Source organism: Corythoichthys intestinalis, chromosome 16 (assembly GCF_030265065.1).
Source record: "Corythoichthys intestinalis isolate RoL2023-P3 chromosome 16, ASM3026506v1, whole genome shotgun sequence".
Classification (NCBI taxonomy): domain Eukaryota; kingdom Metazoa; phylum Chordata; class Actinopteri; order Syngnathiformes; family Syngnathidae; genus Corythoichthys; species Corythoichthys intestinalis.
The window spans coordinates 26,639,257-26,657,825 of record NC_080410.1 but is presented as its reverse complement, the minus strand read 5'-3'; the positions used below and the strand labels follow the sequence as shown (position 1 = coordinate 26,657,825).

The 18,569-nt window shown below is 38.1% G+C and overlaps 1 protein-coding gene across 2 annotated transcripts; it reads left to right on the top strand.

The window, feature by feature from the left end:
* The first annotated feature begins 4,062 nt into the window (after nucleotides 1-4,062).
* On the top strand, nucleotides 4,063-17,080 carry LOC130904605 (C-factor-like). Of its 2 annotated transcripts, none has more exons than XM_057817489.1 (7): nucleotides 4,063-4,206; nucleotides 4,272-4,531; nucleotides 7,307-7,361; nucleotides 9,147-9,334; nucleotides 9,399-9,560; nucleotides 9,634-9,744; nucleotides 16,907-17,080. In XM_057817489.1, exons 1-7 carry the CDS (start codon nucleotides 4,110-4,112, stop codon nucleotides 17,018-17,020), a joined length of 987 nt encoding a protein of 328 aa, XP_057673472.1. In that variant the 5' UTR covers nucleotides 4,063-4,109; the 3' UTR covers nucleotides 17,021-17,080. The 2 variants fall into 2 exon arrangements, with proteins under 2 accessions (XP_057673472.1, XP_057673473.1); XM_057817490.1 differs by having other exon boundaries at nucleotides 4,064-4,206; nucleotides 4,276-4,531.
* Nucleotides 17,081-18,569: the final 1,489 nt, after the last annotated feature.

The window sequence follows — 18,569 nt, the reverse complement described above, 5'->3', positions numbered from 1 at the left end:
CACTGCACAAACCCAAGCAACGCCGGGCCATACTGCTAGTTCCGGAGGTGGGTAATAGCACGTTAAATGGACTCCGTTACATTTACTTGTGTAACTTTTTGAGAAAAATGTACTTCTAAGAGTAGTTTTACCAACCCCTACTCTTTACTTTTACTTAAGGAGATTTGTGAAGAAAAAAACGTTATACTCTTACTCCGCTACTTTGGGCTGCACAAGAGTCGTAACATTTTTCCTCTTTATTCTATATTTGATTTTTTTTTTTTTGCTAGCGATGCCATTGCCAAGAGTAGCGTTACTAATTTCACCAATAAGACATCGCAACAATAATCACATGACTCCATGACACCAATCAGACAGAAGCTTGCCGTTCTATGATCACCCCAACCTGTTCAATCCCGTGGCGTTGTAAAAAATAAAGTACCGTATTGGCCCGAATATAAGACGGCCCTGATTATAAAACGACCCCCTCTTTTTCAAGACTCAAGTTTGAAAAAAGACTCTTTGAACACCAAGTTAATTTTTATACAGAAAATAATTACAGTACATCCAAAACAAATGATTATAACAATATATTTGAGAGAAAAGCATGTTATTTTGCCTCATTCAAATCTTAATATCTGAACATTTAAATATGTAAACTAAAGCGCAATCACATTTGTAAATGAATGGCTTCTGGTTTTTGAAATGTAAATAAACCAATCTATTGTGATAAAACAACAAAATTGCAATAACTGCATTAACCATCAAAGTGAAGTCTAACTGTAACTGTAGTGTTGAAACAAATCTGAATAAGGAAAAACATTGCAATGAAATAATGCAAACTGGTTAAACTAAAAAGAGTAGCTGAGATCTATCATGACAGAACATCGCTTCAATGATATCTGGCGCCATCTAGCGTTGTGAATGGGTATAATGTCGAGACCGCGAATATAAGACGACCCCCTCTCTTTCAGTGTTATTTCAATGCAAAAAACACCATCTTATATTCGGGCCAATACGGTATTAGACAGAGAGCGCTGCACTGAACATGACTCAAAAGCACGGATTTAAACCTCTCTCCCAGTTTTTATTTGGCACCGAGTGACCACGGAAAACCAGAGATATGATCATTTTAATTTCATAATAGTAACTATGAAGGAACTACAGTATTTACTATTCAAACTAGGAAAAAAAATTTCCACTAGAAGGCAAGGTACTCATGCTCTTTGGACAAATAATGCTTTATTTCTGTCTTTTTTTTCTCTCTTGCCGGGATTCAATTATTATTATGTTTTTAATTTCTTTGGCTTAATGTAATGGGTTATTGTACAGTATAATTATAACAACAGTTCATATACGGTAGATATGTGTGTGCTGAGAGAAAAAACAAATATATGCAGTTACTCATAATGTTACTCATTAATTGAGTAGTCTTTTCACTTGATACTTTTTTACTTGTACTTAGTACATTTTTGGATGACTACTTTTACTCTTACTTGAGTAATATTATTTTGAAGTAATGCTACTCTTACTTGAGTAATATTTTTGGCTACCCTACCCACCTCTGGCTAGATCTACCTACTTGGGAGGCTTAACTCATTGACTGCTATTGACGGGGATAGAAGTCCAATCCATTTGAACTGGGAAAGGTTAGCAGCCGTCATTCACTCATTTTACTGAAACCTTTTTTGTAAATTTTATGGCAGGCTTACATAAAAAGACGGCAAATAGAGTATTGCAAGATAGCAACTGAAATATCACAAACATGCCATTGAAACAGGGGTGTGTAGACTTTTCCTTTCATTTTTAAATGCAAGTACTATTATAGTCAATAAAATGCGAGTATCTCAGATTTTTCCAACTAATCGTTTCGTCTCGTATTAGAGAATAAACAAGGTTTAATGGACCTAATCAGTGAAGAGGAAATAATACTACAAAACTACAGTACATGAAAGAATTGAATTAAACTCAAAGAAAACACCTAGTTAAATGACTTTCATATAAAAGACAGATGCTCAAAATATGCAAATTGTGAATTTCTTTGATCTCTGATAATGAAGGAAAAAATGTTGAAACACACCGAAAAAATTACACTGCTTGCCAGCACAGCTATTTTGAGTTCAGTTACAGTGGTATGAAAAAGTATCTGAAACGTTTGGAATTTCTCACTTTTCTGCATGAAATCACCATCAAATGTGATCTGATATTTGTCAAAACCACACAGATGAAAAAACAGTGTCTGCTTTAACTAAAACCACCCTAACATTTAGAGGTTTTCATATTTTAATGAGGATAGTATGCAAAAAAGGACAGAAGGGGGAAAATAAGTAAGTGAACAGTCACATTTAATATTTTGTGGCTCCCCCTTTGGCAGCAATAACTTCAACTATACGCTTCCTGTAGATGCAGATCAGTCTGGCACATTGATCACGACTAATATTGGCCCATTCTTTTTCGACAAAATGCTATAGTTCAGTCAGATTCATGCGATGTCTGGCATGAATCACTGTCTGTAGGTCAGGCCACAGAATCTCAATGGGGTTCAAGTCTGAACTTTGACTTGGCCACTGTAGAACATGTATTTTGTTCTTCAGAAAACATTCTGAAGTTGATTTACTTCTGTGTTTGGATCATTGTTTTGTTACAGCATCCATTCTCTTTTTAGCTTCAACTGTCTGACAGACGGCCTCAGGTCTTCCTGCAAAACATCCTGATAAACTTTTGAATTCATTCTTCCATTAATGATTGCAAGTTGTCCAGGCTCTGAGGCCGGAAAACAGCCCCAAATCATAATGCTTCCTCCACCATGCTTCACGGTTGGGATGAGGTGTTGATGTTGGTGAGCTGTTCCATTTTCCCCCCGTACATGGAGTTGTGTGTTACTCCCAAACAATTCAACTTTGGTTTCATCAGTCCACAGAATATTTTGCCAAAACTTCTGTGGAGTGTCCAAGTGCCTTTTTGCGAACATTAAACGAGCAACAATGGGTTTTTTTGGACAGCAGTGGCTTCCTCCGTGGAGTCCTCCCATGAACACCATTCTTGGCCCTAGTTTTACAGATAGTTGATTTGTGCTCAGAGATATTAGACTGTGCCAGTGATTTCGGTAAGTCTTTATCAGACACTCTAGGGTTCTTTTTTACGTATCCGAGTATTCTGCGCTGAAATCTTGGCATCATCTTTGGTGGACGGCCACTCCTTGGGAGAGAAGCAACAGTGACAAACTCTCTCCATTTGTAGACAACTTCTCTGACTGTCGACTGATGAACATCCAGACTTATAGAGATGGTTTTGTATCTTTTCGCATCTTTATACAAATCAGCAGTCCTTGATCGCAGGTCTTCAGACAACTCTTTTGACCGAGCCATGATGCACATCAGACAATCCTTCTCATCAAGACATTTCTTACCAGGTGTGAGTTTTTTGTGGGCGGGGCAGCTTTAAACCACTGATCAGTGATTGGGCACACACACCTGACTTAAAATGTTTGTTAAAAATTTGTTTCAATTGCTCTTTAAGTCTCCTTAAGCAGTGGGTTCACTTACTTATCCCCCCCCCCTCTGTCATTGTTTGCATGGTACCCTCATTGAAATATGAAAACGTATAAATGTTTGGGTGATTTTAGTTAAGGCAGATGCTGTTTTTTCAACTGTTTGATTTTGACAAAGATCGGATCACATTTGATGGGGATTTTATGCAGAAATGTCAGAAATTCCAAAAGGTTCAGATACTTTTTCATACTACTGTATACTGTACCGATGCACTTACACACTGATACTCAAGCCCAGCCTAGGTGAATGTGAGAATGGTATTAATGACATTGCAAAAGGGCGAATAATTTTAAATTCTCATATTTAATATACTACTGGCCCCATGTCCATGTCACTTTTTAGAAAAACAACACAATCCTGTTTTGTTTTTCCATTTGTTAAGCAAGACTCGTTCCGCTGGGGTGCACATGATAAAGGATAGAGGTGTAGACTTTCCCTTTTTTGTAATACAACACCCTGTAAACGGCTGTCTGTGCAAAACCGGTTTACTGACCCCTAGAAAGTCTATTGATTTGACACCTGCTTTGCATAACGTCCATCAACATTTGAGTGCAAACACCTTGTTTACCTATAGCGCGCATGCAAACGTGCACCACATTTGAATTCAGTTTATTTGAATTTTCCTCACATTTGTCACGATTTTGCATCAAGTCAATCCGTGCACGTGATTCTTTTGGTAAGCATGTCTGATTTATTAGTTGACTAAGCAGTATATTGTTCCCTATTTTTTCTTTTGGCAAGCAAGCACGTTTGCAGGAAGAGGGCGTGCCCAGGCGGGGTTGTTGGCAAAAGATACAAATATGGACGCGCTGCGGAGCGTCTTTTCGTCAGCTCCAGCAGCGTCTCAAGGCAATAAGATGGCATCCAAGCCGATTAACGTACTCATCACCGGGACAAACCGGGGCATTGGCCTGGAAATGGTGAAGCAAATGGTGGCGGACAAGGGCCGAGTGAAAACGCTTTTTGCCTGTTGCAGGGACCCAAACGGCCCCAGAGCTGAGGTGGGTGGAATCACGTGAACACTTAACGCCAATTTAGTGAACTTCGACGTTTCACGAGTTTCGCGTTTTAAGTCAGTCAGCAGCAAACGTTTGATAGGCGCCTCGCACATGCGCATACGAACTAGTCGTTGTTGTATGGACGTGTTATTTTTTTGTTTATTTAGAAAAACTTACTTACTCACTAATTACTTCTCAGCATACCTCCAATACAAAAAAAAAAAAAAAAACTGAAAATCGTATTGTTTTGAAGCACCAAGCGCATGCGCACAAACTACTCAGCGTTCAAGTCTAAAAATCATGTAGCTGTTTTATAAACATCACCTCTGCCGTCCTAAAATACTCTCGAAAATTATTTTGAAATGTTTCTCATGTTTTTTTTTTCTCTCCAAACATTTTAAAGCACAATTAAAGTGTGACGAATTTTAATCCGACTGCAAACAGCTGGTACGAAAAGTCATCCCAGAATGCACCTGGAACACTGCACCTTGACCTACAAGAAATTGATTTAATGGTGTTCATGAGACGATTATTTCCTACATGTAAGAATGGAATTTTGGTTGGTTCAGCCTCACTTTTGATTTCGCCACTAACGTTCACGTTTGCGCTAAAATCACCCTAAAAAAATAGATAAAATTCATTAAATCGCAAAAACATATTTCGACCTTTCAAAATGCTTCTTGTCCTACAGCTTGTCTCATTCACATGATTCACAGAAAGAAAAATTCACAAAATCAAGATGCACAAAGGTCATAAACTGTGTGTGTGCGTGTGTGTATTATTTATTTTCATAAATAAACTATTCTGCCAAAATTTGCTAAAACCTTCCCTGTACATTTTCAAAAAGGTCCATTTAATGGGACATTCAACTCCCACTAAAACATGTCCATTCACTCCAATAGACAAGTTTCCTGAGCGATGGGCAGCGCCATCTTGGAAAATTTCTGCTTCGAACTTCTGGTTTAGAAAAAATTTCATGAGTTGTGGTTGAAGTTAGCAGTGTGTTGACGAAGTTAAAACTGCAAAATCAAGCCAGAGGAACCCACGGAATCTCCAATAATGGATTCGGCACGGCGTAGATGAGACATAGATGAGATTGTACTGTGTGGTTGTTTTTATCACGTCGTTGATCATTCGTGGACAAAATTATAACAACCTGTCCGCCTGTGTTGACGTGAGGTATAGAATGATACGCCGGCCACTTAAATGACCAAAATGAGATGAAATTACAAATTATATTACATTTGCCGAATGCAGAAGGGCTGACACTGATTTTGTTGTTACAAGGAAATACTACAAATTATGTATGTGTGTATATATATATATATATATATATAAATGGTATGTCCATAGACTTCATGGTATGTCATTCTTTTTTTATTGCAGATATTGATCGCAATAAAACATTTGGACAACATGATTCCTTGTTTTATTTAAAACGATTGGTGCATGTGCAAAACAGGTCAATAAATCACAATTTATAAAATTATTGGAAAAATGGCATACGAGAATGTGATATCAGAGCTCTGCAGCCTCGCCAACCTTTCACCAGACGGGCGTTCTCCCGCTGTCCTCGGCAATTCCAGCTCCAATAGCGTATCTTAAAGTTGCTGCAGTTAAAAAGTTCGTAGTTGGATCTCGGGATAGTGCTGACAGTCCGTCGCGAGGCGATTCACCACCTCCAGCCTCTCGGCCTCCCCGGGTAGAACGACGTCTTGATATATGTCCATCAACGTACAACAAGTGTTACTGTGAGGCACATTAACTTATCTTCCCTTGCCTAATGTGTTTTCCACCCGAACAAACACACGAACAAAAAACTTCTAACATTTGCGTTCATGCGTTGACATCTACATATACTGATTGGCAACAAGCTAGTGGCAGATACAGTAGTTGTAGTAAATAATATTAAAAATCATCGTAAGTACAATCATCGTAATAACAATATCAAAGGCAACAAGTCGTTTCATGCGCAATATTTTAGCTTTAGTATTTTTTTGAGCACCGGAAACATTAAAATGCAGGGATAGGAAGAACATTCCATAATACAGCGGCAACATGGCTACAAAAACACCTGGTCGTTGTGGTGGCACGAGCTTGGTTCCACATCTGCCTTCATGAACATCTTGTCCTCCTCTGTCGTGATGCTGGCAGATGGATGTGGTATTTCCAAATTGTCTTTTCTAAGGGATTTTGATGAGTAATGTTACTCCAGTTCCATTATTGATTTGGATGGAGAAATTCTAAAACGGAAGTTGCGAGCAGACATAGGGAAGTAAAGCCGAAGTACCTCGGAAACTTGTCTATTGATTTCCAACTTGGACCTGCAAAAAATATCTCTGTTGGTGGTCATTATTTTTGACACCAACAATAAAACGTACTCAAATTGCCCCAAAATGAACAGGAAGTGACCCGGAAATGCCCCAAAATCTACAGGAAGGGACCCCAAAATTGACAACAATAGACATTCATTTAAAATGGGAGGACCCATTCTTGATCTTTCAGTGCCATGGCCAATAAGTTAACAAGGAAGTGGCTTGAAACTGCTCCAAAATGAATAAGAAATGACTGAAAGCGCAAAGCATTCCTATACAATTTGTCCAGAACTTGTAGTTCAGATTTAGACTTTTATACAACTTTTTATAAGTGAATTTTAAATTAAAAAAAAAAAAAAAAAAAAAAAAGTATGGTGGCCTTGAAGCGTCAAGACTTGTGGTCAGATGGCAAAAGTCAAAATGTCCTTACCTAAACTAAGTGAATTGACTTTTCTGTTTACAGGCCTTGCAGGAGTTGGCAAAGAAGCACCCTGACATCATCACCATCGTCACTATGGGCAAGAATACTTTTCATATTAGAATAAGCTTGCCATTTTTAAATTATTTAGCATTACCCCGTGGTATCGTGACTCATCGTACATACAGTGGGGCAAATAAGTAGTCAACCACTAATTGTGCAAGTTCTCCCACTTGAAAATATTAGAGGCCTGTAATTGTCAACATGGGTAAACCTCAACCACGAGAGACAGAATATGGGGGGGGGGGGGGATCACATTGTTTTATTTTTAAAGAATTTATTTGCAAATCATGGTGGAAAATAGGTATTTGGTCAATACCAAAAGTTCATATCAATACTTTGTTATGCACCTTTGTTGGCAATAACGGAGGCCAAACGTTTTCTGTAACTCTTCACAAGCTTTTCACACACTGTTGCTGGTATTTTGGCCCATTCCTCCATGCAGATCTCCTCTAGAACAGTGATGTTTTGGGGCTGTCGTTGGGCAACACGGACTTTCAACTCCTTCCACAGATTTTCTATGTGGTTGAGATCTGGAGACTGGTTAGGCCACTCCAGGACCTTGAAATGCTTCTTACGAAGCCACTCCTTTGTTGCCCTGGCTGTGTGTTTGGGATCATTGTCATGCTGAAAGACCCAGCCACGTCTCATCTTCAATGCCCTTGCTGATGGAAGGAGATTTTCACTCAAAATCTCTCAGTACATGGTCCCATTCATTCTTTCCTTTAGACAGATCAGTCGTCCTGGTCCCTTTGCAGAAAAATAGCCCCAAAGCATGTTTCCACCCCCATGCTTCACAGTGGGTATGGTGTTCTTCGGCTGCAATTCAGTATTCTTTCTCCTCCAAACACGAGAACCTGTGTTTCTACCAAGAAGTTCTATTTTTGTTTCATCTGACCATAACCCATTCTCACAGTCCTCTTCTGGATCATCCAAATGCTCTCTAGCGAACCGCAGACGGGCCTGGGCGTGTACTTTCTTCAGCAAGGGGACACGTCTGGCAGTGCAGGATTTGAGTCCCTGGCGGCGCATTGTGTTACTGATAGAAGCCTTTGTTACGGTGGTCCCAGCTCTCTGTAGGTCATTCACTAGGTCCCCCCGTGTGGTTCTGGGATTTTTGCTCACTGTTCTTATCATTTTGACGTCACGGGGTGAGATCTTGCATGGAGTCCCAGATCGAGGGAGATTATCAGTGATCTTGTATGTCTTCCATTTTCTAATAATTGCTCCCACAGTTGATTTCTTTACACCAAGCGTTTTACCTATTGCAGATTCAGTCTTCCCAGCCTGGTGCAGGTCTACAATTTTGTCTCTGGTGTCCTTCTACAGCTCTTTGGTCTTGGCCATAGTGGAGTTTGGAGTGTGACTGACTGAGGTTGTGGACAGATGTCTTTTATACCGATAATGAATTTAAAACAGGTGCCATTAATACAGGTAACGAGTGGAGCCTCTTTAGAACTCGTTAGAAGTTAGACCTCTTTGACAGCCAGAAATCTTGCTTGTTTGCAGGTGACCAAATACTTATTTTCCACTCTGATTTTGGAAATAAGTTTTTTTAAAATCAAACAATGTGATTTTCTGGGTTTTTCCCCCACATTCTGTCTCTCATGGTTGAGGTTTACCCATGATGACAATTACAGGCCTCTCTAATCTTTTCAAGTAGAACTTGCACAATTGGTGGTTGACTAAATACTTATTTGCCCCACTGTATGTGCATTCATTATTTTGTGTGTTAAAATACAGTTGCAGTCATTTAAAAATGGATTTTGTGTAGGAGCTAGAACTTTGGAAACTGATCTAAGTGGTCATTTTTCTTCCGCATCAGATGTGAAGTGCCTTGATAGCATCAAAGAGGCGGCCAAGCTGATTGGCCCCAAAGTGGGCGAGGACGGCCTCAATCTCCTGGTCAATAATGCCGGGATCTCTCTGGAAGGGAATCTTCAGGAAACCACCCCTGAGCAAATGCGAGATAGCTTTGAAACCAACGTCATGGGGCCAATGAACATCATGAGAGTAAGTGGCCAGCTCGTGCCTATCAACACAAAAACGAGTCTTCCAAATTCCGGTCGTTTTGTAGGAGTTCCTGCCACTTCTCCGGGTGGCGGCGAAGGCCAGCAAGATTTCAGGAATGTCCTGTAATAAGGCGGCCGTGATTAACATCTCAACCATGGAGGCTTCCATGGACATCACAAAGTATTCGTACACAGAAGCGGCTGTTCTGCCATTCCGTGTCAGCAAGGTAAATATCTTCAGTGTAGGTGTACGGCTTTGCTAGGCCTGACCATTCAACAAGTTGCTTTTCTCATTTTCAGGCAGCTCTGAATATGTTGACTGTGTGCGCTTCAGAGGAGTTTAAGAAGGAAAAAATCCTGTTCACTTTAATGCATCCAGGCTGGGTGCGCACGGATTCGGGTGGGGAATATGTGAGTTGACATACAACACCGACACACACAATGGGTGCCACAAAATGCTTTGTGATTAGTTAAAGCCATTTTGCTTTGTGTACACACACACACACTGCCCACACAAGGCCCAACCCATGATATCAAATTAGTAGCTCATACAAATGCAATATGAAAGAAATCTCTTTAAATATAACAAAGAGGCAAGCCAATGTATACACTGAGAAACTGTAATACAAAACTGGTCTCGAAACAAACATTGTTTGCAGCATAATGCATGAGAACACACCTCTTACTGCCCTGACTCTGGGGATTTTCCATTACGCCACTACAATGGCATATGGCCACACTATACAATTTATGAAGGCTTATTAGGGCTACACTCCAAAGTCTAAACTTACAAAGATAAAGTTGTACATTTAAGAAGTTCATTTTTTAAGAAAGCCACATTTTGATAGTTAGTTTTTGGATTTATATGTGCAATAATCTTTAGTGACAGTGTTGAATTAAGCACACCCACTGATTGGTAATTAGAGGGATTCCACACCTTAAAAAGAAATGAAGCCGTTTGTTTAAACGTTGAAATGCTGAACGAGAAAGTCCTGTTATCTTCAAACCCAAATTCAATGGTAATTCATTTTAATTTATCATACTAGAGCAAGGGAAAATGGCATCACCTGATCACAGCGACACACAAAAAAAATCCCCTTGTCTAATGTTATGTTCAAACTTTGTGAATACTTTTGTTTTAATAGGGAATAATATTTTTATGTCCTGGATCAGGGGTCGGGAACCTTTTTGGCCGAGAGAGCCATGAACACCACATATTTTTAAAAGCAATTCTGTGAGAGCCATACAATATGTTTAAAATTAAAAATACAAGTAATATGTGCATTTTATGTAATTTCAACACTTTCAAAGTACAATAAGTCTCTGAATTCTTTTTAAATAATAGATAATATTACAATAGTTATTTTGTTGTGCCCACAGAAAGATTCAACCTATGTTTAAAATGTTTAATCTTATTTCGTTGTGTTTGTGCAAAATACAGTCTAAAAAGACTGCTGTACTAACGGTTTTAAACCAGTAGGAGGCAGTGTTGGCTTCTTGGCACGCATGGGCAATAACTGTCCGCATTTGAGAGCGAATAAGAGCCGTCTGTGCAGCAATGCGAGATGTACGTTGTTAAGTTTTTTTTTTGTTTTTTTTTTTTCTTGTTTCAGGTGAGAAAAAGAGTATAATTTGACTGTGTATATTAGCGGATAGCTTTATTTTAGGATGGTTGTGATATGTATTGTGTGTTAATATAGTTCAGAAATATATTGATCTTTAAGTATGTTTATGTATGACTGCAGATGTGTTCGTAATGGCGCGCGGATGACGAGTGAATGCTAGTAGTGTCTGAAATGCAGAAGTTAAATGACACAAAAAAATGTGTTAATATAATTATATAAGAATTAGCATTTTAGAGTGAATAAGAAATGAGCCGTCTGTGTGCAGCAATGCGAGACGGACGTTGTTTTTTTTTAATCTTGTTTCAGCTGTACAAGAAAAATGGAAATAAAACAAAATTAAATGTGTAGCAACGGACTGAAGCATTTCATCTCTGTCTGCACCACGCTACGGATGCATAGCTATTATTTAAACCAAATGCCAGACGCCTCATCAGACTTTTGCGTTCTCCACTGCCGCACCTGTCCCGAATGTCGCCTGATCACTGGCTTGCCAAAGGAAAAAATGTGAGCGCCCCTCAATGGTTTCTAATTTAAACGCTTCCCCTGTGGCCCATACGCCCCCCCGTTTTCCCCGAGGTTCTAGCGCCCTCTCATTACATAACAAAACTTTTTTTTAATAATTGAAGATTTGTCTGCGAGCCAGATGCAGCCGTCAAAAGAGCCATATCTGGCTCGCGAGCCATAGGTTCCTGAAACCTGTCCTAGATTAACTGATTTCTTGATCTAGACTTTTTTCCCCTCTCCAAATTTTACTTTAACATTGTGTTCTCAGAGAACTGTATTTTCAAACCAGATTTTTTTTTTTAACCCTAATTTACAGCTTCCATAAAGAAAAACCTACAATATTCCTTTATGATTACTTGCTATATGGCATTGCCATTTCAAGTCTGTTTTACCTACGTTCAAACCAAAGATCTTAATACAATTTTTTTAGTCATATCTTTTATTTTTACTATGACTGTGGCCGTTCAGACCGCCTTTGCTCTGATTAATAGGAATCCCGGTCGATATCCAAAGCGCTACTGAGCATGCGCAACCAGTCCAGGGGTGATCACAAGTCAAATGTCCTTCAAATTCCTCTATCATTTTGACTACGATGTCATTGCTGTAGTTGTTGCTGCAAGTAGTATATATGGCGGAAAACAGACAAAACTGAAAAAGCAGTTTCTGCTCTTGCACCCCTCTTTAAAATAAACTGCTGTATTTTAAGCCAAAAGAACTGTTGCGTTTGATAGAACAATATCTTTATGTGCTGCCATAGCAGATTCATGGCGCATTAAGCCCCCGAACTATTTTTAATTTGTCCGTTTTACCCTGGAAACCCCCGTTTACAGACGTCGCGCAATCGCTTTTGTTTCAACCCAGCCATAAAAAGAAGGGAAGTAATTAGGGTTGTTCCGATCATGCTTTTTTGCTCCCGATCGTTTTAGTTTGAGTGTCTGCCGATCCCGATATTTCCCAATCCGATTGTTTTTTTTGTTTTTTTTGCTCCCGATTCAATTCCAATCATTCCCGATAATTTTTCCCGATCATATACATTTTGGCAATGCATTAAGAAAAAAAATGAATAAAACTCGGACGAATATATACATTCAACATACAGTACATAAGTGCTGTATTTGTTTATTATGACAATAAATCCTCAAGATGGCATTTACATTATTAACATTCTTTCTGTGAGAGGGATCCACGGATAGAAAGACATGTGGCTTTGTATATTGTGACTAAATATTGCCATCTAGTGTATTTGTTGAGCTTTCAGTAAATGATACTGTCGCCATGCCCAAATGCATGATGGGAAGTGGAACCATGACTGTGCGCAGTGCTACCAATTGATATATCTTCTCTGCGTTGGGAAATAACATGAGGTGTTAAGAAAAAGATCAATTGCTACCTTGCTTCCCCACATTGCTTCTCATAATATTTCTAATCATAGGGAGAGGAATTGTAAGGCTTTAGCCAATTAAAAAAAGGCTCCAAAGGCTGCCAAAATTCACTCTACTCATTTTACGCTGCCTTTTATCTCTCTATATAGGTAAGACAGTGCCATTACAGATTGAGCGCGACAATGTGTGGGTGGGTCGTGCAGCGCATGCATTAATTGCGTTAAATATTTTAACGTGATACATTTTTTAAAAAATTAATTACCACCGTTATCGGGATAAATTTGATAACCCTACCTTAAGCCGAAACTAAAGACTCTGGATGAGTGTAACGTATTATGTTTGTAACGTTAAATACTATTAGAAAACGATTTAATTAAAAAAAAAAAAATATATATATATATATATATATATATATTTCAAAAAAGGCATGGCCGATATTTTTTTGCCGATTCCGATACTTTGAAAATGACGTGATCGGACGCGATCGATCGGGACATCTCTAGAAGTAATTATATTTATTATTCAAAATGTCTGTCATTTTTAGCTTAGAATCATTCATTGATGTTTAATATTTCGTTTAGAGAAAAAAAAAACACTTAAAAAAAAAATATTCACTCGCATGTTTTAAACTTTTAAACAAATTATCTCACAATGAAAATAAATGACTTCCGTAAAAAAGTAACTGATATCCACCTCATAACTTTCGATTAATTGTATTTTTTTAGGGCTGTCAAAATTATTGCATTAACGGGCGGTAATTTTAATTAATCATGTTAAAATTTTGACGCATTTAACTCACATGCCCCGCTCAAACAGGTTAAAATGACAGCACAGTGTCATGTCCACTGGTTACTTGTGTTTTTTTTTGTTTTGTCGCACTCTGCTGGCGCTTCGGTGCGACTGATTTTATGGTTTTCAGCAGCATGAGCATTGTGTAATTATTGACATCAACAATGGCAAGCTACTAGTTTATTTTTTTGATTGAAATTTTACAAATTTTATGAAAACGAAAACATTAAGAGGGGTTTTAATATAAACTTTCTGTAACTTGTACTAAAATTTATCTTTTAAGAACTACAAGTCTTTCTATCCATGATCGCTTTAACAGAATGTTAATAATGTTGATACCATCTTGATTTATTTTTATAATAAACAAATACAGTACTTGTGTACCGTATGTTGAATAAATATATCAGTCTTGTCTTCTTTCCATTCCAACAATAATTTACAGAAAAATATGGCACATTTTATAGGTGGTTTGAATTGTGATTAATTACGATTAATTAATATTTAAGCTGTAATTAACTCGATTAAAAATTATAATCGTTTGACAGCCCTAATTTTTTTGTTAGTGTCGCATTTTCCCAGATATGTTATATGATAAATAATCGATCCAAACAAAGAAAAATTGAAGAAAAAAAACAAAACATTTAAAAGGGTAAATATATGAAAAAGAACATCTCGACCACTACTTGATGTCTGCGATTTCTGCATCGCAACCCTTGTTTTATTAACCATGTTTCACCCGTAAAATCCTCCAAAAATCCGGCTGTGGCTATTAACATCTGTGTCTTGACACTTGATGATACATGCTACATGGAGTTTTGGGATCGGAAGAATGTAAGTACGCGATAATATCTCGTTAAAATCATGGAGTCTTTAATTCTGCTCTCACGTGCTCTCGCCTCCAGTTAGGGTTTTGCTGTTTAAAAAAAAATATATATATATATATATATATTTTTTTTGAATGCCCTCCTGTTCAAAATGTTTCTTCTTCCAGAAAATAGAGATTTTAAGCTTTCCAATGATGTATCACACATGCATATAGGACAATTTTGAAATTTGGTCAAATTGGGGGTCTCAGAGCAGAACTTCAAGTCACCTGAGTGTTTTCCGCCATATATATTTTTTAATATATCCATTTTATAGTGCCGTTTGACCAATAACTCTGTAAGCAATTGCGTATATGCGCGAAAGACTACAATTGAACATTGATGATATTGCGAGATAAGGTGAGTAGCGTTAGGACGTTAATATCTGATAAGCAGTAAACGTGGGTCGCCTAGGCATAGACTTCATAATGTATTGATGGGGTGCGGGGCTGATAAATAGGGGGCCTGCATTGTTAGCGAGGCCATCAAAGCTGACAAAGTGGAATCACAGATTTTTTTCATTGAAAATTCTTGTGAATAAATGCTTAAATCCCCGAATTCTTTATAGATATGGACATAAAACAATCTCGATTCTTGGTTAAAAGCAAAAAAAAAACCAAACAAAAAAAAACGTGCAGGTAGCATTTATTTTATGTAAATATGTTGAAGTACTATGCTAGTCTGTTAGTGAATGTAGCTAGCAGCCGCCGTACGTAAACAGAACTTTTCCGGTGAAAATTCTTTTGAATAAATGCTTAAATCCCCGAATTCTTTAGAGATATGGGCGTAAAACAGTCACGATTCTTGATTAAAAGTAAAAAAAAAACGTGCAGTTAGCATTTATTTTACGTAAATATTGCGAACTATGATGCCAATGCAGTAGCGGCTAATTTCTCCCATTGATTTTTTTCACGTTTCAAAACGCATGCATAATATAAAAAATATAATGATTACCTTGAGTCCTCGAACAAATCACTCCTGAGACAATCCTTCCTGTTTGTATACGGATCAGCTTTCGTACTTTTTCAACAGAAATCTGGCATTCGACGGCTACATGCACGTTTGTGAATAGCTCCTCTTGATGAGGGAGGCCCCCTACTTGAATGTGAGGCGCAGTGCATGACCAATCTGACCCGCCAATACCATTATGAAGTCTATGGCGTGGGTTTCAATTAGAGATGCACGATAATATCGGTCACCGATAATTATCGACCGATAATGGCAACTATGACGTCACACAGATAATCCAGATAAAACTAAATTCAACCGATAATGCTATTCGATAATTATATACTTGATTTAGCCTCCAAATGTGCGCAATCAACAGTTTTGTCCAATTCTGCTAGTTTTAAGGAGGTGTTTTTGCAGTGTAGTAATGTGATATATGTTAGGAATGGCTTACTTTTTAAAGGCATTTTTGTGCAACTTGGGTGTTTACTCTCTAAATAATTTTTGCCAAAAGCTTACCATTACACAACGTCATTGCAATTGTTTAGTTGTTGGAATTTACTACTTGTTCACATTTGATGTGGAAAAAAATAGCACTAAATTACATTTTTGCACAGTAACATTTGATCTTTGTATACTTTAAAATTTTACTTACATATTTGAATAGATTTATCGGCGTGACATTATCGGTTATCGGGTGGAAGGGGCAGGAAATTATCGGTTTTTGATATCGGTTGAAAAATGTATTATCGTGCATCACTAGTTTCAATAGTGTTTATTGTTCAAGATAGAATATTGATATTATACCGGGAGTATCTAAATATTTAATATTTCTAAATAGACGTGTCAAAACGTTGATTTGTTCAACATTAAGCTGCTATCAACAACTGGGAGATTACTAAATCGACAAAGCACAGTTCTCCGTAGTAGCCATTAAAGAGTAGTGTAGAAATGTCACTCGCAACTCAAGGTAAAAGAAACATCAGCAGTCCTTTGCTAATTGGAGTCATTCACCTCTTTAAATATAGCTTTAAGGCTCTTTATTTTTCTTCATTTTTACAACTGTAGTCTGGCCAGCCAACAATCGGAAAGATGAAGCAAGCCGTCATGGTAGGATTTCTTAAATTGCTTTTGGATTGTTTCGGGTCACTGGACTGTTCAGACCGCAGTCACATTCCGAAAAATCCAACCTACATATGTCTGATTTAAAACTATACAAAAGTGACCCAGATCGGATTTTGGGGGGGAATCAGATTCAGTGTGACTTGGGCTGTACAGACCGGCATGAAATACACTTGATTCAATCAAAAGCAAAAAGATACCATTTGGGTCACTTCAAGCTGCGGTCTGAACGTAGCCTTGGATTTGGAAGTCCCTCTCCCTGAAAACTGAATCTTAAAGGCTCAAAAAAATGCAAGCCTTTCTTAATCCTTTTTTTTTTTTTTCCTCATCCAACCTGCAGGCAGAGATTGATGTCGACAAGAGCGTGAAGGGGATACTGAAAGTGATGAGCACCATGGGTGAAAAACAGTGTGCCTTGCTCCTGGATTATCAAGGCAAAACCCAACCTTGGTAGCTTCTTGACAAAATCCTTGTGAATTTAAAAACATCTAATAAAAAGGTCTGATTTTCCACTGTTGAACTGCTTTTGTCTTTTCAGTGACTCTCATAGCGTGTGTTGTTGTACACTAGCGCTCCCTAGAGGTAGGCAGGGGAAACAACCCATTGACGGCAATATACTATGGTTGGGAATCTCTGGCATTAGGCCGATTCGATATGTATCTAGATACACAGGTTACGATTCGATTAAAAAAACGATACATTTTTAAGGCCGAGCGATTCGATAAGATTCGATACAGTTTAAGAACGATACGGTTCGATACAGAGTGAAAACGATACGATAGTAAACATTTGTTGTATGTGTTCGTACAGTATTTTAAACGTATAAAAAAGACCACATTTCTAATAGCAAAATTAAACAACAAAATTTCATACCAATGTTATGTTTTATTTTTTTATGAAAAAATAAATAAGGCTTACTATATGACCGTCATTTTGTTGGATGGGATTGATAATAAACTAAAACTTCAGTGACAGACAACAATAAAATGCAGTAATTCAATTACTATATTTCCTGGTGTTTTGAACAAAAGAGGTAAGTGATTTAAGTGCAAACTTTCAACGTAAACATCTTACAAACAAAAAATATTATATGCAGCAGCTCTAGAAAAAAATTAAACCTGCTAGTGTTATCATAAATTAATAATAAATTATGCTTTACCACTGGTATAATTGGGGGAATAAAAACATGGCATTTTAGACAGACAGGTCAATAATCATTACTTTAACCTTATACTCAGCAAAGTCATTCACTTATGCCTGTGCTTCCACATTTTTTATTCCTCATCACTGTCCATATCTTTTTTGAAGGGCAGATTTTTCTTGAAGATCAACTAATCCACATGTTCATGTTTAAGTAGACTGCGTTTCATGGAAACAAAATCTCCAGAGGGTCGCGCTGCCCTTTCCACGATTGTAGTGAGTTATTTTTCAGGGTTAAAAACTCACGATCTCTGTACTGCTCCATACTCCACACTAGCTCTGTCCCATGTGAACAGATCTGGCTCCCTTCATCACTTCAAAGTCCGACTTTTGTTTTCCTGGGTGCGTTGAAAATCACTGCATGTCGCTGGCGTCCGTGCTCAAACTGTCCATTGTTTTAGGATGTTGCTTCGTTGCCACTACTAGTTTCGTTTTGGGCTGTGAAGAAAAGACTACGGAGCGTGCGTTACAGTGGTTTTGTTAGCTCTCGCGTTGTTATGACACGCCCGTGACGATCCGGTAATGACGGCTACTGGTAGCGGTTCTGCCGAAATGCATGGGAAGTTGAGGCAACCACGACTGTGAGTGGTGCTTGTCCATATTAGATGCTTGCGGTCTCAATCTAAGTGCGCTGTGTGGTGAATGACACAAGCTCAGCATGTGAAGTAAAAGCTAAAGTGTTATCATATTAGGCAATGCATTGAACTAGGCATTAGAAGCCGATTCTTGTGCTCGCGATAGCCGAATTCTATCTCTACTATCGGTTCATTGAATATTTAATGGATATGTATTGTCGAATGGTA

What these genes read in the sequence shown, in the direction of transcription:
- LOC130904605 (XM_057817489.1), top strand. Translation starts at nt 4,110, where the DNA reads ATGCAAACGTGCACCACATTTGAATTCAGTTTATTTGAATTTTCCTCA. An exon ending in CATCACCATCGTCACTATGG is followed by an intron (nt 7,362 to 9,146) that starts GCAAGAATACTT and finishes CTTCCGCATCAG; the next exon opens with ATGTGAAGTGCCTTGATAGC. An exon ending in GGCCAATGAACATCATGAGA is followed by an intron (nt 9,335 to 9,398) that starts GTAAGTGGCCAG and finishes GTCGTTTTGTAG; the next exon opens with GAGTTCCTGCCACTTCTCCG.